Source organism: Lonchura striata, chromosome 28 (genome assembly GCF_050655825.1).
Source record: "Lonchura striata isolate lonStrDom1 chromosome 28, ASM5065582v1, whole genome shotgun sequence".
NCBI lineage: Eukaryota > Metazoa > Chordata > Aves > Passeriformes > Estrildidae > Lonchura > Lonchura striata.
In genome coordinates, this window is record NC_140730.1 from 6830877 (window position 1) to 6852065 (window position 21189).

A 21189-nucleotide genomic window follows, 5' to 3' on the forward strand; every position below is an offset into this window, starting at 1 on the left:
AGGGGAAAGGCAGGTTTTGTGGCTGTGAGTTCAAAAGGTGAAATAATTCAGGTCCATAGGTGAACCCAGAGCCTGAGCACTTCTCTGTGGGTTTGGTTTGCACGTGGTTGGAAAGTGAGAGGGTGAATTAGAACAGAGTTCTGCTTTGGTAACTCATTGTGAGCAAGTGGGTAATTGGGAGCATACGTATGAATGTTTTATTTCCTACTTAAGGCTTCATGTCTAGGAAATGCAGATTGGTGCTCAGGTTAGAGGGAAGCATGGAAGAGCAGCTCATAACCTCTGAATAGCAACTGGGTGGATGCTGCATCCTGTGGGGAAGAATCACTTGATACATGAGCAGTAAAAACCTACAGTGAAAGGTCAGGATTTACATTTTGTTGGCATTACGAAGAGAATTGTGTGGAAGTTAGCCTGGCTTGAGCTATGACACCACCAGCAGATGTCTGCCAGGCTGTAAGTGCAAAGAACATGTGCTTTGTCTGTCTATAGTGATTGCAGCCTGTCAAAGTAAGTAACTGCTTGGGGTAGAGAAAGCAAGACAGAGAAATGGAATGAGATGTCTAGAGACAACACAGTGTTCTGAAGTTGGGGTCATGATGCTGCTCTTCTCAGTGTTTTAGCACCAGAATCTCGTTTAAAATCCTGCTTTACAGATGGTTGAAGACTCCAGGAATATTGAAAGGGAAAGAAGGAGAATGGCCAAATACCCATTTTGTTGTGTTTCAAGGAAGAACAGTGCGTAGAAGATCTCTGGTGAAATGGCCAGGTAAGTGGAGCAGCAAGTTTTGGGTTGGGTGTAATGTTTCAGCCTTACTGTTCTTTCCTGTCTAAGTCCATAGCTCAGAGTGAAAACTAAAATATGGCCTTTTAGAGTTTGAAGGCTCAGGATTCTAAAAATAGGTCTCTTGCTCAGACATGTAATTTAGTGTGGGATTCACCTACTGACTCAAACTAATAAAGTCTTAGCACCCAGTCCAAACCCATCAGTTAGAGCCTTCTGAAGACATCTACTCCTAAAGCCTGAGATGTACTCCTCAGAAAGGTGCCTGGCTCTCAGTGTTGGCTACAGGGCACTTCATCTGTGTAGTTTAAACGAGACACGAAGCTTCCAGAAAACAAAGGTAAGTGCACATTGCACACCTGAGTGCCAGGTCCTCTGCACCTGCAAAAGTCTGGCTACTGCTGCCATGGATTTTGGAGCTTCTTACAGAGGGATGTTACAGTTTCCTCCCCACACTGAAGCCTGGCAAGTTTGCATCTGGAGGATGTCCAGCACGGTGAGGTGGAACACGCTGCAGAATTGCCAAGGCTGGTGGAAGCCCAAGGCAAAGAGTCCATGGGGCATCTCTGCACCCTGTACCGTGCATGGCTGGGGCTCATGGGGTCTGGGGTCACTGAGGGGGGTCTGAGCACCAGCTCTGAGGGCCCAGCCAAGGTGCAGATGCAGCTTATAGGGAACCTGCAAGAGACTCAGAGAGGGACTTGAGACAAGGCCTGGAGTGCCCGGACAAGGGAGAACAGCTTCCCATTGCCAGAGGGCAGGGTTAGGTGGGATGATTAGGAAGAAATTCTTGGCTGTGAGATGGGCAGGCCCTGGCACAGGGTGCCCAGAGCAGCTGTGGCTGCCCCTGGATCCCTGGCAGGCTGGACAGGGCTGGGAGCAGCCTGGGACAGTGGGAGGTGTCCCTGCCATGGCAGGGGGTGGGATGAGATTCTCTGGATGTGAACACTGAATGGCAATTTCTGAGCTAGATCTGAACTGTTAACTCTTGTACAGTTTGCAAATGGTGCGACGAGCACAGGCACACAGTGCCTTGCTGTGTGTTCTGCCCTGACCTGGGCTGTGGCGTGTGGAGCCCTGGGTGATGGACTAAGCTGCACCTGCCTGCAGGAGGGACTGAAATAATTCATTCAGATCTTCTAGAATGTTTTATTATCACGTCAGACAAAATTAAGAGTTCTCAAGGAAATGAATACAGTGAATTGGAAAAGGAGAAGCAGAAAACACATCCCCAGGGAGGCACTCACTCCTTAGAGGAGCATTTAGTGGAGGTTATATGCTGTGGTTCTCATAAAAAAACTTACTTGAGCCATATCTGTTGTTCAGAGCTACTTTGGAAATCTGGTTTTACTGAGAAACCTGGGGTTTTAATAGATTTAAATAATTGCATTCAAAAATTTTGTGGAAGACACTTTTCAAAATTATTCTAGAAAACTTGCAGACTAATTTTGAAGTGGGTAGTATTTTAAATTAAAAGAGAGCTCTGGGCTGGTTTTCACATCTGTTTTTTGGATTGTATTTCGCCACATGCTACAGTATTGAGTTATTTTGTTATTATTTTCAGTTTTAGTAAAACACAAACCGAGGTGCATTGTCATCCAAAGGAAAGATGGCAGCAGTGCTCTGCTGACAGTGCCCTTCCAACTCCATTTATACATCCTAAAAAGGTGTGAAAATAATATAAAAGCAAAAGTCTTTGGTAAAAACTCGTAATTTTATAAATTCAGATATGTAAAAATAATTTCTTCTGTGGAAGACAGCTGATGCACAGAAAAGAACCAATCTGTAGGATCAAAGCAACGGCTTGTAGGAACAAGGCAATGTCTTTTGAATAAAGTATACACTCAAGTAATTCTGTTCGATGAAAATTCACTTAAGCTTAATGTTTATGGCCAGTCACATCCTCAAATTCCCAAATACCATTGCAGAAATGTCATTCCCCAGTCAAGGCTCATGTGGCCAACAGGTGGATTTTCTGTCCATGTCTAGAAGGTGTCCCAGAGCCAAGGACTGCTTCAACTTTTCCTTTTGCTTAATAACCACAGACCCCATAAATATCTTCCACATGAATTTTAGTTCACCAAAGTAGCCTTCCTTCAATTTTTTTTCCTTCAAATTTTTTTTCAGTAAAATAACACTTGTATAACATCCAAATTCCTTCACCCAGGTGCTCTCCAACTTTATTATATTACACACAGCAACCATAACTCAGGGATCATTTATATTACCATAGCAGCTGAGATTTTTGTTTGTAAGGAAAACAAGGATTTCCAAGGAAGAAATACAGGTTTGAGCTTGTGTGCTTCCTGTACACCAGATTTCCGTGCTGTAGGGTGCCTGCCTTGCACTGCCTGCACTTCTCCAATTGCTTGGAAATCACAGATTTTCAGAGAGAGGCTCCTTTTCTTCTTACAGGTGCCTGGGAAAATAGTTTATAATACTTTGAAGGTGCAGTGTGTCAGTCAGTCAGTAGAATTTAATTATGGAACCACAGAATGTCCTGAGCTGGAAGAGACCCTCGGGGATCATCAGTCCCTGCCCAGACCCCCCAACACCCCACCCTGCCCAGCCCTGAGAGCGCTGTCCAAACGCTCCTGCAGCTCTGGCAGCCTCGGGGCCAGGACCATTCCCTGGGCAGCCTGGGCAGCTCCCCACCTCCCTTGTTTTTACCTTTTTTGAGGCTATATAAACAGGTTTCAGTTTGCCAAGCAAGGCATCTCAGGTTTCCTGATGTGGGACACGTGGAACTTCACCTCCCTCCTATCCTGGTCTCCTGGATGCAGTTGGTAGAGAATAAAACTCCTCCAGGTGGTGCCCAGTGACTTTGTCCAGACTCTGTTACTTTCTCGTCTTCCAGAAGTCTCTTGTTCCTCGCCCCCAATGAGTTTGTGTTGCTTTCTACAAAAGCCCTGCTAGCATTCTGGGGTTCCATGGGTGCCACCAGCTCTCAGGGCTGGCACAGGGAGGCTGCTGTTCCTCCCTGAGCAGCACATAATTACTCGTGTCAGTGTTTCCCCAGCAGCAGATTATTGAAAACATGGGTGGGGTTGGGATGGTGCCATCACAAAGCCATAGTCCAGGGCAGTGGGCCCCTCACCAGCTGGGCCATCCCATAAATCTGCTTTGTTTACTTTTCTGCAATTTCCACCCTGTTAAGGGTGTTTAGGTGCCTCTCCTGTGCCTGTGTGCAGTGCTGAAGATGGATTGTCCTTGCTGCTTTTCGGTTTTCCCCATCAATAATGATGCCTTCCCTTTATACCAGACCACAAAGAGATTTTCAGAAGCACCTGAATTATTTTTGCCCCTTGTTTTATTCTGTTAGAGGGGCACAGTGATGACAGTCCAGTTTTGAGGCTGCTAGACTCAAAGGTCTCCCTTGCTGTATTTGTCACAAGCACAAGGCTACGTGGACTCCAGCATGACACTTAACCTTATTTGCACCAAAATACTTCCTGCTGATTTCCAAAATCAAAACATCTCTGCTAATGTGAATCTCACATTCCAGATAGTAAGAGATGTTACCAACAGGTTGAACAGGGCTTGGACAGCCTGGTCTCGTGGAAGCTGTCCCTGCCCATGGGAGATGAGCTTTGAGCTCCTTTCCAATCCAATCATTCCGAGATTGATAAAACACAGGACTTGCAGCTCCTGGGGCGAGTTGTACAGGGTGGGATTGGCTTCACCAGCTCTAAATTTCTTACTGAGATAGAATACTCAGTTTTTTCAGTAGTAATTTTTTTCTTTGTTGCAGTGAGCTCGAGGATATGCTGTTTAAGTTGTTTTAGTATGACTTGTGGTTTCTGGGCCAGGGGATAAAGTGGTCTGGTCTGCAGCAGCCTGAGCCCAGTGATGGGGAGTGACTGCCCAGAGGCTCATCCTGCAGCCCCAGCACTCACTCAAGGACATGTGCTGTGGATGCTGCATCCTGCCTTTTGTTGTAGGGTTAATTGTGTGCTGGAATATCCAGAGTTCATTAATGAGAAGAGCGTGGATGTGAAAAGACTTGTCTCTGCTGCCTGTGCTGATGTCTGTGCTGGTTGGCCTGGGCTCATGCAGTGAGGGATGCGGGCACTCCCATGCACCAGTGACTGACCAGACAGGTCTCATAAATCTTGCCTGTTTAAATTCCTGTGTTGGAGCAGGTGCACTGGAGGTGTCTGTCCAGCTGTGTCTGTGGGATGTGGGTGAGCTCACTCCTGCTATAGAGGAACAACCACAAAGCCCTTCAGAGCCAGTGATGCTGAACCAGCGTGTGATGTATCAACGTGATCATAAATGATATGGGAAGGAGGGAGGGATGTCTGGGGATGCTGCAGAGATTGATTTGAAATGTGATTATTTTGGGTTTGCAAATTATTTGACTGCTTCTTGAAGAGCAGTTGGGCTGTAATGTTTAAGAAGGTATTGATTAACCTCACCAAGGAGAAAGGGTGAAAAAGGCCAAAGTTAGCAGCAGTGTCTCAAGCTTATGTTGCCCAGGATTCTAATTATGTGAAGCATTTCATAAGTTAAAAGAAGACAATTTTTGTGCAAAAGCTGGTTTATAATATTTAATAGTTTCTGCTTTTCATTTGGCAAAACTGGAATGAATATTTCTTCTAAATTAGAAAAATTTTTACGAGGTCTGACTTCAGCTGGAAAGAATTCTGCACAGAAAATGTTTTCTTTATGTACAGCTGGAGAACAGTTCAGTGATGAGTGGGGGTCTGAGCTGTGTTATGATTCCCAGTTCTATGTCAGGAAAGATCAAGAAGGAGAAAAGGGATGAGCTGGCATTTTGAGAGACTAATTAATTCACTGACACGAATGGTTGGTATAAAAGGCTTTTGTGTAGAAGGCTGCTCTGGGAAGCCTGGATTTTAAGGCTGTAATTGGAATTTGAGCTTGGGGACACATCCTTAGCTGGGAAAATCAACGCAGTTGTAATTGGGCCTAGTTAATTAGTTATCTAATTAATAAAACAGCTGTAGAAACAGGTGTACAGCTGGGCCTTCCTTCCTTCCTTCCTTCCTTCCTTCCTTCCTTCCTTCCTTCCTTCCTTCCTTCCTTCCTTCCTTCCTTCCTTCCTTCCTTCCTTCCTTCCTTCCTTCCTTCCTTCCTTCCTTCCTTCCTTCCTTCCTTCCTTCCTTCCTCCCTCCCTCCCTCCCTCCCTCCCTCCCTTCCTTTCCTTCCTTTCCCTTTCTGTGGATCCCACTGTCCCTGAGAGAGTGCAACAGCTCAGCCGTCCTGTCTGTAACCTGACAGCTGGGAAATCCAGTTATGTCTAACTTGGATTTTGAGCTCTAGACAAAAATTCACTTGATCTTGGCTTTTAGATGAAAATGCAGTGGCAAAATAAAAAGCATTGATTAAAAAAATAATCTCTATAATAAGGAAAACAAAAGCTGCTGGAGCACAGCCTGGCCTCCAGAGAAGAGCTGCTGGCCAGAGGGTTTAGTGTTATGTCCCATTCCTACTGCATTCCCACCAAATCCAGTCTGCTAACACCTGCTCACCTCCCTAGCTTTCAAAAGTATGTGAGCTTGGAAAAATGGGAGCTATAAAACCTTCAAACCCAGCCATTTAAGACAGGGCAGCGAGCTCCCGGCTGTGTCCTCAGGCACAGGGAGGAGCTGGCTCCCTCCCCCAGTGGCAGAGCCATGCTGGGAATCCCACAGTCTTCAAAGGGTAAGAGAGAATTTTCCCACTTTTTGTGCCAAGTAAGGCCTTTATCTTGCAGAGCATCCATATGTGACACTCAGATTGTCAGTGTTTAGCACCAAGATGCCATTTCTGGGAGCAGGAATGCTGTTATCTTGCTGTTATCTACACCTGGCAGATGTTGTAGTGAACTCCCGTCTGATCCAGCAGGGTTTCTTGAGTAATTTCAATTCCATTGTCTTTGGGATGCAGGTGTGAGGTCTCTGCAGAAGGAAACTTGTCTGTATTGCTCACTGGGTTTTGCTGCAAAAAGCAAAGAGCAGAGTTTTAATTTCTGGAGAGAGCAGGTGCCTTGTGCCTGTCCTGCCACGTCCCACGACCGCCTGCCCTCCGTGCTGCACGTACCCGGGGGGGCTTTGGGGCAAAGTCCTTCTCGCAGACGTGCGCTATGATGCCCGCAGCCAGCGCGTCACCGAGCACGTTGGTCATGGTTCGCAGTCGGTCCCTGCCGGGAGACAGTGCCAGCATGCAGGGGGCTGCCACAGCCAGTGTGCCCGGGGTGTTGATGGCTTTGCAACACGTCCGCCCCCATCCTGAATGTCCCTCCCGCTGGTGTTGCCCAGTGCTGTGTTGGTTTTGGAGATGCAGAGAGGTCCCTATGTGAGCCCCGTGCTGGGCAGCATCTGTCTCCCTACCTGTGTGAGCAGTGCAGGCAGCTGCCAGTGCCTCCTCCCAAACTGGGACAGGCACTGTTGTGCTAAGTGCAGGGAGAGCTGCCTCAGTGAGTCATAGAACTCCTTGAGATGCCTCTAGAGGAGAAATTCTGTAGATCCAGCCACCGGTGCTCTCTTGTCTACCCAGGCACCTCTCACACTAGTAGAAGGTGCCAGCAGTGCTGGATACCCTGTGATACTGAAAGGTTGAAGTGGTGGTGTGTTAACCTTCTTTGGTTGGGGGAAAGAAAAAAAGGGGAGGGAAAGAGAAAAGCAGCCTTGATATTTGGCACTGTTCCTTCTTTTTCCCTGGGGCTGGAAAGTACAAACCAGCCACCCACATGTCACTTCCCTAACTCAGCATCTGCTCTGTGGTTTCTCACCTAATGACTCACTTTGTTCGTATCTTAGTACTTTAGAATGGCACATTTCACAAGATGTGAGTTTATTTGTGACAAGTGTATTCCAGCATCAGTTCCTGTCTTGAGAGCAGTCTGGTTTCATCCATCAAGATGAAGATACATCACCATGAATTGACACGGGGCACTGCCCACAGCAGTGGCCTGGAGAGCACTTACAGAGCCCAGTCGACGGCGATGATGAGGGTGATGTCCTCGGTGGGCAGCCCCACGGAGGTGAGCACGATGACCATGGTGACGAGCCCGGACTGCGGGATCCCAGCGGCCCCGATGCTGGCTGCCGAGGCCGTGATGCTGCAGAGAGAAGGCGGCTGTGCAATCCAAACCAGCGTGTTTGCATGGCAAAGTAAGTTATTGCTGTGTGGAAGGAGTGGATTGGATCCGACATCCTCCACCTTCCTGCTCCCAGGTGCTATCACAAATTCTCCTGCACAGAGCAGGGGCTGGCAGCGGGTGCTCTGTGCTCCCCCCTGCCTTCAGGGTAGGGACTTCCTCATTAAAATTACTAAACATTCGCAAATGTACTTATTATTTAGTTACATGCTTTATTTCCCTGCTTATAAAAGGAGAGTATCTCGCTCCTGAAAGGAATTTGCTGCACAAATCCTTCTGTGCTCAGCCCTGCAGTGCTGACCTGCTCCAGCCACATGTCTGTGCAGCTAGGCTTTTCCCTACAGACAAAGTCCTTGACTTGCAGCAGATTCAGGGCTGCAGAGCCAGCCCAGCTTTCCCTGGCACACAGCATAGGGACTGGGACATGCTGCTCCTCCCCTGCTCCTCACCTTCCCAGAGAAGGTCACTCACTCTGTGTATTAACAAGATCTCTGCAAACAGGAAAAATGCAAGAGGTTGTCCTAATGTCCATAAATAGGAATAGAGAGAAATAATCTGGCTGCTGCAGAGAAACCGTTACCTTATAGTTATAATTTGTCCCAAGTCCAGTTCATACTCATTGACCTGGGCGATGAAGATGGCAGCAACGGCCTCGTAGAGCGCGGTGCCGTCCATGTTGATGGTGGCCCCGACGGGGAGCACGAAGCGCGCCACGCGCCTGTCAATGCCGTTGTTCTCCAGGAGACACTTGAGGGTGATGGGCAGGGTGGCTGAGCTGCAGGACAAGAAACGAGCAGTAATTGCTGTTTGTGTTGAGCTTTATAAGCTGGAGTCAGTGTGATGGGACAGAAATACCAGCCCTCCTGGGGTGGATGCCATGTTGCACAAATTGCTGTAGCAATGAGAGTCTTCAGTTTTCACCACCAGGGAATAGACATTATCACCCAAGTGAGCCTCAGGCTGAGAGAGGAAATGTCAGAATGTCATTTCAGTGGCTGAAGGCACCACTTTAACCATCTGTGTGCCATGGCTGCAGCTCTCTTGCCCATCCCTGGTGCCCACGTTAATCCTGCAGCACCTCCTGGGGCATGAGACTGTGTGTGCCAGCACTGGCTGCGCTGGGGTCCAGCCAGACCCCCGTCCTCCCCTGTCTCCTCCATGGGGGATGCCTGCCTCAGCTTCTGCAACCCTGACCTCTCTTGTTTCTGTCTAGCATGAAGATGACAACTGTCCCACAGGAACTGGGATGAGGAATGGAGGAAGAAGAACAGGTTGAAGAAAGGAAACCACAGAAAAGAAGTCCATGGGATTGCAACAGACTCTGAGAAGTGGAGAGTGCATTTGGGAAGGGCTCTGGATGCAGAGTGATGGCCCCAGCCCTCAGACCATGGGGCTGGGACAAGGGAGCAGGGTGTTCTCTCTGTGACAATTCTCCCTCAGCTGCCTGCAGGAGAAGCCTGGTGGCGACAGAGATGGAGATCCAGGTTCAGGAGGAGACCAGGTTATTAAGAGTTCCAGAAGCAACCGTTGCAGCGGTGGACATTGGGGAAGGGAGGCAGAGTCCAGGTGGTATTTTTGGGATTATGTGAAGAAGCAACAGAGAGGCCAGAAAAACCCTTTCCCTGGTCAAATGCGCTCCAGGAAAATGTTTGAATTTGTGTGTCTTCTGGAAAGGATAGTAGTTTATAGTGTGAAGTCTTTTTCATTGTTATAAGGAATGTATTTCAATGAAAATAGAATAGATAAATATAAAATTATTAAAATCTTTTCAAAGTAGGCAAGATTTTTCTGTGGAAGAACTTGGGATACGCTATAGTTGATTTTAGACTGTCAGTAAAGTGTTCCAAAGAACTTCTGGTGTTTTCAATTAAACTTCAGGATCATAACCCCATGCAGTTTATAAAGCACCTACAACAGTCCTAGTTTGAATTAATGGAAAGAAAACTGCAGCAATCAAATGAAGTGTGCACACACACACACAAAAACATTGCTGGTTTGCTCTGGGAAAACCCTGGGAGAGGGTGACTGGAAGAGCACCACAAGCTGCCCAGGTCGGCCAACTAGGGCAGGACCAAGCATCTGCTTCCTCCTAAAACTGGGAGCATTCCCATTTCAAACTGCTGCAGCAGTTTTCTTTCAAGTTACCTGTCCCCCCCGAGCTCAGCTGGCCAGACACTGCCATGTCTCCCTTGCTAAACCAGATCCCTGCTCTGCAGTATCCGCAGGTTCCAGCCATGTTTTCCTACCTGGAGGATGTAGCTAAGGCGATCAGCAAGGCTTGCAGTATCCCCTGAATAAAAGCAAAGGGGTTTTTCTTGGTGATGAGCACAAAAAGCAGAGGTAGGAGGATGATTCCATGGAGGGCAAGCCCTGACACTACTGTAATGACATACAGTCCCAGCTTCTGTCCAATAACCGACGGATCTTCCATCTCCAAGATCTTTCCAGCTATGAGAAATACAATGCCAAAGGGGAAGTACCTGCAAAAAATAAGCATAAAAAAAAATATGAGGGTGCAGCAATCACTATAGCACTGCAGGTTAGAAATGGCAGTGTTTGGTACTGTGCAGTACAGTTGTACAAAAACAAATTCAGTGCTCACAGCAGACACTTGCAGATGTGTAACCAGCATTGCCATTAGATAGAAGGAAAGAAAATCAATCAATCAATCAAAACCAGTTTTACCAAACGGCCATCGAGACAATTTTCATAACTGCTTCGTTCAGACACTGGCACACGTTAACCAGCGGGGCTCCTCGCTCGCCCATTTTCCCCAGGAGAAGTCCTGCAAGCAAGCACAGCAGGTTACTTTACTTGGGAGCACCACGGGAGCAGCACCTGACACGCCAAGTGTCTTGAGGGTCTGGTGGCCACAGAATGGGGGTCACCAGGAAAAACCTGATTTAGTTCTGGTTGCCATGTGCTCTTGCGAGTCAGAGCCATTCTCTGTTCCAAGCAAACACGAGCATCTGGCCTTTGCTCACAAAGCCCCACCAGACTCAAATCCAGGATTTGGACTCTTCCTTGCACAGAAAACAGATAAACTTCACTGCTGCTCAGTGCTGGAAGAGTAATTTCCTGGGGTGGATAAACTGTGGATTAGCTGGATTGGGTGGATATCTGGATTACTATTTGATAACACAAGAATAATGAACTCTAGAAATAAAAATGGAATTCCTTTAAGGGTAAGGTGAGGTAGGGCTCTCTGTAGCTGAGGATGTGATGCTGTGCTGCATCCCTGCCCTGCTGTGCAGTGAAAGGGGCCTTGGCTGCCACAGGACAGCAGTGCTCAGCTCCCACGCCCGGTACCCTCATGGGCCAGGCTGTTCAGTGTTGGTGGCTCACAGGCTGTGCCACGGTGGTGACAACACATGTGGCTGTACAGTGTGATGTCAGGAAGGATCTGAGTGAGTTGCTTAGATACAGGCATTAAGCTTCTCTCCTGTTTTTTAACTTTGATGTTGTTGCATTAACCCAATCCAGCCTAAATTTTCTGTTGAAGGAATACCAGAGCAGAAATACAGTCTATGGTTTGAATGATTAGAAGGGTTATGGTGCTGTCCTGTCTGCCAGTGCTAAACCCCATTGCTTTCACTGGCTGGGAGGCTTTCCAGGAGCAAGCAAAGGGGAAAGGAACCTCTGAGCATTTGCCCATCTTGTTTCCAGTGCAAGTCTTCCTGTGTTGGCTAAAATTAATTTTGAAGCACTATGCAGGTGTTTGTCTGTTTTATCTTGGAAAAGAAGAATATAAACAGGATCTTGTCCTGCTTATCCCTCTTCAATCTTCAGGGCTGAGGACTCCAAGAGGCCCTTGGTTGGTGGTTGGATCTCTTGCCTTGCTCAAAAGAGACATGAGGTAGGGTCACATTTGCCAGAAATGAGACAAGGCTTGGCATGTTTAAATCTCAGCTCTGTGGACATTCATCCAGTATTTGGTAGCCACAACAGCTACTTTGGAAGAAAGTAATTTCTCTTCAAGTCCTACAGAACTGATTTGGGAGACATGGCCCAAGTACACAGATTCCTGCAAGGATCTTGAAAGCTCTGCCCTCTCATGGGTTTCAAAAGCAACAGAGGGGTCCTCAGTGACAGTGAAGAACTGTCGGAGCTGGGGCAGCTGTGTGGGGTCACCCCTCATAGCAAAGTCACCCTGGGTACCTAGTGGCTGCTGCACGGATGCCTTGGTCCCAGCCCCACGAGCTGCCTAGTTTGGTGCTGGACACAAATACTCGACCAGCTCCCACCTGCCCCGCCTCGCTGCACGGAGGAGGTGATCCCTATTTCCCAAGGCATGGGGCTGTGGTGCCCTGCTTGTCCCCCTCCTGTTTTCTGCCAGGCAAACTCAGTTCAGCCTCTCCTCATAAAGCCCCTGTGGGTGTATGAATGCCCTGTACCAAGCTGCCTGTGCCTGGTGCAGGTGATGCTGAGCCAGTCTGTGCAGCTTAATCCTGGGCAAACATGGGAAGTGCAGGTGGTGGCTGGGGCTGGCTCAGCTGATCTCCCGCTGCCTCCTGACTCTGGCTGATCCCACTCCCACGCTGGAGAGGTTGTGGAGTGTCATCTTAGAAGAGAAAAGCAGCTTCTCCTTGCAGGTTTGTCAGGGCTGGAGGGGGCACGTGTCCTGTGGGCAGGAGCTCAGCAGCTTTCCTGGGTGTCCAAGGTGCAGAGGCTGTTGGTTGCTGGGACAGGAGATTGCCAGAGACATTTCTCTGGCTGTAGGGATCTGTCAGTGGCTCTGGCTCTGCCCAGTCTCCCTGTGGCCACCTCCTCTGAGGTCTCACATTTGGAACTGGCTGCTGCTCGTGGCTCTGACTGCAGTCCAGCGCACTCCTGTGCTGTGCTGGCTGCGCTGCCTCCACACCTCGAATCTTCTAATTGGCTTTTTGGTTCCTTATACACAAAGTTCAAGCTCCTTGCCCTCACCTCTTAATCTACTCATAATCCTGCCACCATGCTCATCTCAGTGCCTCCTACTCTTTCCTTCCTGATCCCTCCTCCCTCCCTTTCTCCCTCAGCCATGCACCTGTGTCCTCTTATGCTTTGAGGCAGCTTCAGGTTCCTCCTTTCAATGACTTTCTCCCCTTTAAACCTCCTCTCTTGCACGTGTCTCTCCACAACCTCTGCTCCTTCCTTCCCAAAATTGCTGCCTAGCACCTTTTCCACACAGGACAGCAAGCTGTTCAATGCAGGATGCTGCCCTCCCTCCTTCAGAAAGTCCTGTTGGGAACCCTCATATATTTGTAATAGCACCAAATCTGACCCTGCTGTGACATCCTGCCTGCTCAGGGGGCTAAACACTCAGCATGAAGGGTTTGGGGCTTTGTGGTGAGCTGTGTCCCAGGCAGCCTCTGCAAAATTACCTCGCTTCAGACTACATTAAAAGGAATCCCCAGTTTATGTAATGGTTTGAAACCCCTCAGGACCCGCACAGGGGCTGTGAAGGAAGTACAGCTGTATGTGTGAAGGTAACAAAAACAGCCTTCCCCATGCCTACAGCTTTAGTGAGCTCCACCACAGGTGGTGCTGACAGGGGCCTTGGCATGAGCTCTGTGCTGGGCCCAGTTCCCAGGGACAACTGAAGCTAAAAGAACCTTGTCCCACATCTTTCTCTCTGTAAAGCCTGGTGATGGCAGCAGTGGCTGCCCCGGCCCGTGGAGGAGCAGGTACCTATGGTTGCTGAGAAGATGACAATGCCCAGGACATTCATCTCATTGCTGGTCCCAGCCAGGGTCCTGTAGGTCATCTCGGGTGATGGTGTCAGCTCAAGGAACACAGGCCGATGGATTTCAGGGTTTTTGTCATCAGGTGCAAAGTAAATAAAATTGACAGGTTTTCCTGGGATCTTTGGAAAATCAGGAGACTTCACCACTGGGACAAGAATAGTTCGGTACTGGAACAGAAGCAGAGGACGGAGGTTAGTGTGCTGCTGGCATGAGCTCCATGCTGCTCTCAACACGGAGGCCAAGCCAGCCCTAGGCTGGGTGCTCCTGGAGGTCAAAGGTTTGGTTTTCAGGCAGTAAAAGGCTGGTGGGAACAAGGAGTGAGAGTCAGGCAAGAGGAGCTGTGGCTGTTTGCTGCAAGGCTGCAGAGCAGACTCGTGGTGTCAGTGACCCGGGTCCCTGGGGGATGCCAGCACAGCACTGGGGCCCCTCTGTCCCTCCATCACTGCTCCTGGGAGCTTTACTGATGCTTTCCCAATGCCAGGAGTTTGCTTCTTTCCCCTGTCCTTCCAGCCTACCTGGCCACTCCATCTGTTCCCTTTGACCACTGTGCCTTCTCTCAGGCGTCCCTTCTTTGTGTTCCTTCTTCGTGTCCCTTCCTTGTGTCCCTTTCCCTGCCTGCTGCTACCTCCCCCCATGGCTGCCACTCCCCAAGGATTCAAGAGCTGCTGCAGAGGAGTGGGATCTGAGGGATGTGTGCTGCTTCCTCAGAGCCTCGCAGGCAGAGAGCTCCTCATGGGGGTCCCTGTGAGCTTGTGCCCACCCCAGCACCCTCCTACCTTCAGATGCCTGCCTGGGTGAGTGTGGGGGGATGCAGAGGAAGGGAAGGGGAAGTTCAGGAAGGGAAGGGGCTCTGTCCAGGCTGTGGGTGGGCAAAGATGCAGCCCCTGAGGAGCTGAGCACCATCCTGGCTGCACACAGAGGGGTCAGGGGAGCTCACCTGCTGGAATGAAGCTTCAACGAGGTTAGAAGGAAACATGTTTCTGTAAGAGACCAATGACACAGGGTTAAAGTGAGTTATGAGAGCATAGGAAGCATCCTGGGAAGCATTTCTGGTGGGCACAATGTCTGCAAGAGGACATGAAAGCCTCTTGCAGACAAACGGCTTATGACAGCTGTGCAAGCTGAGAGCACAGAAAGGCTGAAGGCGAAGGCAAAGCAGGACTGAGGACCATGTGTAAATGGGTTTGGTGGAAAGCCTGAGCTTCAGATAGACATCTGCCATCTGCAACCCCCTGCTCAGAGCCTGGTCCAGTAGCCCCAAAAATGGAGCTTCTCCCCCAGCCCCTGGGTATTTGCTGCAACCCGTCCCCAAGTAACCTCATCCACTGCCTTAACCCAGCTTGGGCCAGCTCTGGGCTTGGCATGGCCCAATTGGTGCTGCAGAGGAAATCCAAACCTTGCAGGGAACACGACTCTGATCTCTGCTGCAATGCAATTCTTTGCTGATGGCTTTGGGAGAGCAGTGGCAGTGTGGCCAGAGGGGCATGGGTGGGGAGAAATGAACCCCGTGTTGCTGGGCTTGGAGGTGCCAGCACCTGGCCAGCAGTTCTCCTGTTCCCCTTGAGATCTCAGGGTCTTCTGGGACCTCAAAACCTTCTGGGAAGATTTTGTTATCACAGCCTTGGCTCTGCTGAATTCCTGTGACACACCTGATTAAATCCAGTAATGCATCAGCAGAGCTGAGCACCACTTTCCGCACAGAGTAGTTGTCCTTCTGGGCAGCTGCACCAGGATGGATGCTGACCACGAGGATGATCCCCACAGTCACTGCCATGAAGGTTGTCCAAAGGTAGTAGGTGATGGTGATCACCCCCATCTTCCCGCAGGCCTTGGAGTCCATGGTGGCCAGCCCAGACATGAGGCTGCAGCACAGAACAGAGTGGTCACTGACTGCTCCCCAGACTGCACAAGATGCACCTGATGGGCAAAATCTCCAGGGTGGCAGGGGTTTCCACAGGTTTTTTAAACCAAAGTCTAAGGGCATCACTGAGCTCTTGCACGTTCCTCTGCCAGCGCCCACAGGATCTCACACCCAGGATGAGCTTGTGACAACCCAAGCTGAGCTGTGAAGGGCAGGAGACACCTCCAAGCCCCTTCTCAAGGTCTGGCTGTGTTTTCTGTTTTCTGTGAGGGTTAGGAAGTTTCTATTTTTACTGTAATTTTACGTTGAATAACTGATGCTGCCCTTTTTCATGAGATCCTGTTATATCTCCATCACCTCGTGCCACTGCTATGTGTCATTGTGAGGAGCAATGGAAGGTACCAGCAAGGTTCATAAAATCCTGGTGGAGATGGACTCCATGCCCCCAGGAGAGGCCTGCAGGTTCAGATTTCATGCACATGTAAGCTTTCCTAAGAAGTAACCCATAAGCTACTTCCCAGCAAAACTGGGCTAAAAATAGAGAGGGCATTACAGGCTGCCCCAGCAGGGAGAGCAGTGCTGGTGGTGGGGACAAGTTGGGTACAGGGCTGGGTTTGCTGAGGCCACTCACTTGGGAGGAACTGCTGACATTCTCAAGGACAGAGAGGCCCCACAGGGAGACCCTGACAAGTGTGAGGATTGGGAAATCCCCAGCCATGTGATGTTTAACAAGGGCAAGTGTCGGATCCTGCCCTGGGATGGGGCAGCCCGGGATGCAGGGACAGGCTGGGAATGAGAGGCTGGAGAGCAGCACCGTGGGAAGGGACCTGGGGGTCCTGGTCAGTGGCAAGTTGGATCTGAGGCACCGCTGAGTCCTGGCAGCCCAAAGGGCCGCCCTGTCCTGGGGGCAGCAGGCCAGGGAGGGATTGTCCCACTCTGCTCTGCCCTGGGGCAGCCTCAGCTCCAGTGCTGGGGGCACTTTGGGCACCACAAGGTCAGAAGGAGCCAAAGCTGTTGGAGAGTGTCCCAAGGAGGGACACGGAGCTGGGGAAGGTCTGAGGAGCGGCTGAGGGCACTTGGCTCGTTCAGCTGGAGCACAGGAGATGAGGGGAGGCTCCTCGGGGCTGCAGCTCCTCCCGAGGAGAGGCAGAGGGGCAGGGGCTGAGCTCTGCTCTGGGACAGCTCCTGGAGCCCAGCGAGGGCTGGAGCTGTGCCAGGCCTTGGCATGGAGCTCAGGGAAAGGTTCTTCCCCCCGAGGGTGCTGGCACTGCCCAGGCTCCCCAGGGAATGGTCCCGGCCCCGAGGCTGCCAGAGCTGCAGGAGCGTTTGGACAGCGCTCTCAGGGCTGGGCAGGGTGGGGCTGTTGGGGGGTCTGGGCAGGGACAGGGCTGGGCTGATGATCCCTGGGGGTCCCTTCCAGCTCAGGGTATTCCAAGATTCTATGAAATGTGAGTGTTTGGGAGCTCCAGTGTACCCCCCATGCATACAGACCCACACTGAGCCTCTGCAGGACCCAGCCAAGCCCTGACCCTGAGACAGGACACAACTGAAGGCTGCAAGGGTCAGTGCCAGCCTTGGGGACACACAGGGTGGCTGAGGTGGTGGTCAGCCCATGGATGCCATTCAGCAGCCACACATCCAGGAGGTGAAGGGCCTTGGAAACTCAAGAGAGTCCAGAAAAGCAACATTGGCATAGGTGGTGCTTTCCAGCTTGGGGCTTGGAGATCTCCAGAGCTCCATCCCAGAGCACACCAAGTCCCCTCTGGGATGGTGCATAGAGGGAAGACACCACTTCACCATCATTCACACCTGGTTCAATCCAACATGAAAGAAAACTCCCAGGAGGCTCTGCAGACCCCACACCCACAGACAGCAGAGTGATCAGAGGAGACCACTCAGCAACTGAGCTGCAGGGAGGGCTGAAAGCAAAGGGAAACCCTCAGGCACCTCAGGGAGGGATGTGAGGTACAGACCTCTGTACAAGGGCTGGTCCTCAACAGGTCAAGAGTGGCCAGGATAGAGACCACTCTGTTCTCAGAAATGAACCAGAGGCAAATGGGACAACAAGCAAACTCTGACAAACAATAGAGAAAAGACACCTCGAGGGAACATGGACTTGATCATTTGTGTGTGTCTGATGAGCACATGCCAACATATTGTTTGCAATACGTTAATCCATACAAGGTTTTCAAGAACTTTCTTAGACCCCAGTAGGAGTGCTGGCTCTGTTCCTTATTTCTAGGTCTGTATGGGCCAATAAAATGAGGATTGCAAACACAAGACACAGCACTGGGGAATGCTTATGATTTTTTACCTGAACTTTCTCAAATCCCTCTAAGAGAATCTGCTTTGAGGTTAAACAGCGCATCACAACTGCCCACAGATGGTCCTGGCATCACCAGCTGCCCAAAAGAAGGGAAATACCCCAGCCAGTGCAGGTATCTGAGATGGGGGCAAGTGCCTGCCTCCAGGTGAGGATTTGTCCTAGACTGTTGCTGGGAAATCATGGGGTTTGATGGACACCAAGCCATCTGCTTGACTGCCAGCTGCTTGGAGCCAGGAGTATTCTCATCCCATGCAGTTTTGGGGTTATCTCCTCAATGGGTGGGGTCGCAGGGTGATCTTTTCAATGTGATGGAAAGATGGTCCTTTAGAGCAGAAGGTGATGTCTTACCTGGAGGTGATCAAGGGCAGGATCAGCATCTTCAGCATCCTCATGAGGAGCTCTCCAGGAAAGGAAAAATACTGCTTCTCCTGCACATAGAGCAGAGCAAGTGTCAGGCAAATGATTATGGGCTAAGGGCCCAAACTTGATCAATCTGCCTTTTTCCCAAGCAGACCCAGCTCTGAGCTTGGTTCTGAACTGGCAGCCACTCCTTGAGGCACTCCATGATGCCATTTCTCTACTGTCCCTTACTGGGAGTTGGCTCAGGGATGGGGAATCCTGGCCACATGGCAAACCTGGCTGTAAGCAAGGGAGGAGCATGTGGGGTTGGTCCCCTCCCAGAAACATTCTTGGTTCTGTAGCCTTCTAGGGAATGGTTCACATGGCCCCACCACTGGCTCCTCCCAAAAGTCATTGCACTTGTTATCAGGCAGCAGAGTGCCCCAAAGCTGCGGGCAGCAACAAAAGGTGGGAATTATCTCATGGCTGCAGGTGGAAAAGATGAGCTCAGGGAGAGCCCAGGTGTCTGACCCATCCATGGGACAACTTTGGTGCCATGGCACCTCTCCACCCGCTACAACCCTCATGTGGACATGGGGTAAGGGCTGCAGAGACATCCCCCAAAGTCTGGATCCCACAGCCATGACTAAGGGGAGAGTGAGGGGTCTGTGGGACCAGCGACCTGGTCAGCATCCCTCCTTCCTTCTATCTTAGCTGTACCCACCATCCATCTATCCATCCATCCATCCATCCATCCATCCATCCATCCATCCATCCATCCATCCATCTTCTCTCCCTCCATCCCTGATCCCCCCATTTCACTGTGCCACTGTAGAGGTGTCAGGGAGGGATCTGAGCTGTCTCCAAGACAAGAAGCCACCACCTCATGCTGGGGCTTTGAGCATTGCCAAGGCAGCTGTTCAATTACTCCCCTGTGCTGCCCCTGCACTGTCCCAGTGTGTGACCTGGACATGGCTGATGTCCCCAGGGAGCAGAGCTGTGATGGGCCCAGCAGGGTGCAAGGGGTAATGCCAGATCTGAACAGCATCTCTTTGCCAGGGGGTCTCTGAGCTTTGTGACACTTTCTCATTGCAAGGAGGAAAGCAGGGACTGGCCACCTCTCCAGCTCTCCTCCACATTTTGTGACAAAAGTCTCTAGTGGGGACAGTCTCTAGTGGCTGCCAGGCCCACAGCAGAGCTGTGGCAACAGGGCAGGATGGGCTGGAGCAGAGGATGGATAAACTTGATGCATGGCAGGACGAGGGGCTGGAGCCCCAAGACTCTGCCAGCGTCATGCCCACCATGGGTGGCTGCTGGGCTCTCACGGGTGTATGCACTGGGAAGCAGGGAGATTACACCCAGCTTCAATTAAGTAACGAGATCATCCCTGCCGTGCTGATGCTGAAGGGCCTAATTGAAATGACAAGACTTTGCTAAATCCTAGTGGGCAACACAGGGATGTTCCAGCATCAGCCGAGCTCTCCCGGAGCAGCATTCCCCCCCAGCAGACTGGCTGAGAATCAGGGCTGAGCCTGACCCAGCTGCCCCAAGTCAGAGATCTCAGCTCGGCCCCGTTTCGCAGCACGATGCTTCTGGAAAGGGCTGAGCCAACTGTGCCTTTCTCGTGTGTGTTCTCCAATCCATTTGTCTCCAAGGCTCCTCAAAGGAAGGTGACTCCTCAAAGCGCTCCAGGCTCCTCACCAGTCCTCTATTTATTTGCTGAGTCCTCTCCAGAGCATGGAAATGTGCTTTGATTGCACACAGCTGGGCAGACCCCATCCCTTGGGCCCCATCCCTCTAACCCCATCCCCTGGACCCCCTCCCTCAGATCCCAGTGCTGCTTGGTGGTGTTGGGGGACCCCATTTACTGAGCATAGAGCCCCTAAGTAAACATTCCCCCCTTTCCCATCCTCATCCCAACTTGAGCTCCTGCTGCCCCATGGAGCCCAACTCAGAGCTCCCCACTCTCATTGGAGGGAGGTAAGATTTGTCCTATAGCTTGGGCATTTGTTAGCACTTTCTTGAAAAAAAAAAAAAAGAGAAAACAGAAAAAAGCCACGGGCAGAAATGTGCCTTGGGGTGGTTTTCTTGGGCAGGTCTCTGCTTTTGGGGCTGTGCCCATCTGGAACCCTTACTTGGGCACCAGGGCTTGCCCCCTGCCCCACTCCATGCCCCTCACTCCCATCACTATCCCAGCCAGGCTTACCAGGTCTGTCAGCTCCAGCGCCCGCAGCAGGAACCCCAGGAGGCATCCAGTGACAACTGACAGCATCGAGAGAGTCAAGAGGCCATTTTTGAACCAAAAAGCTCGTACCCACTTCCAGAGGCGCAGGAGGGCCGTGGACAGCGAGGGCAGCACAGCTCTTCTGACCCACTCCCACATGGTCGTCCTCAGCCACCCAGATTATGTCCCTGGGAGCAGCTCCCAGCCCCACTCATGGCCACGGGCCCCGCGGCACCAGTGGACCCCTGCTCTGTGCCAGGAGCTGAGTGTGCTGGTGGTTAATCCCCAGAACCAAAAGCTTCAGGGATATTTGGGAGCCTTTCCCATAATGGAAAGTGACGTCTTCAACTGGTTAATCTGGGCTTGGCATCCCGCCGTGAGGTGCTGAACCCTCCCAGTTTAACCCTCCAGCCCCTGGGATGGGGACCAGTGTGCAGACTGAGAGCAGGGGCTCAGCCCCAGGACTCCTCACTGTTCCTGATCCAAAAGGATCCACCAAAAGGTGGATCCTGCCACCAGATTTGTGCTACCCACTGGCTGTGAGTGCACCCCGATCCTGCCCCTGTCTGTGAGACCTTCATGGGCAGGGTCTGCAAAGGGAAACTTTCTCAGTGAATGAGAGAACTTCCCGTGGCACCTGCAGACACAGCCCAAGGCACCAACAGGTGATGCTGAATGTTCCCACACAAATATCTGCCCCAACAGATCCAACCTCCTGCCAGCTCCCCAGGGAATCTGCCCCAAGGCCATGAGATGCTGCTGGTTCCATAATTCGTGATATATTAGAGTATTTCTCTGTCCAGTTTGCCTCTGGTTCAGGCCAGGAG

The 21189-nt window shown here is 50.9% G+C and overlaps 1 protein-coding gene and 1 long non-coding RNA gene across 2 annotated transcripts in view; one reads left to right on the forward strand and one right to left on the reverse strand.

Annotated features, from left to right (window-relative positions):
- The window catches only part of LOC146765073 (uncharacterized), an 83297-nt gene extending 73627 nt beyond the window's left edge, over positions 1-9670 (forward strand). The window contains exon 2 of the long non-coding RNA XR_014950304.1: positions 1647-9670. This is a non-coding gene — a long non-coding RNA (uncharacterized LOC146765073). The remainder of the gene's footprint in view (positions 1-1646) is intronic.
- LOC110469456 (excitatory amino acid transporter 5) lies at positions 5322-21188 on the reverse strand. Its single transcript, XM_021528205.4, has 11 exons — positions 20345-21188; positions 18148-18227; positions 15262-15474; positions 14550-14592; positions 13557-13779; positions 10575-10674; positions 10136-10369; positions 8470-8664; positions 7716-7850; positions 6830-6929; positions 5322-6727 (listed from the first exon to the last, which is right to left on the reverse strand). Exons 1-11 carry the CDS (start codon positions 20519-20521, stop codon positions 6590-6592), a joined length of 1638 nt encoding a protein of 545 aa, XP_021383880.1. The 5' UTR covers positions 20522-21188; the 3' UTR covers positions 5322-6589.
- Between the last annotated feature and the right edge of the window lies 1 nt (position 21189).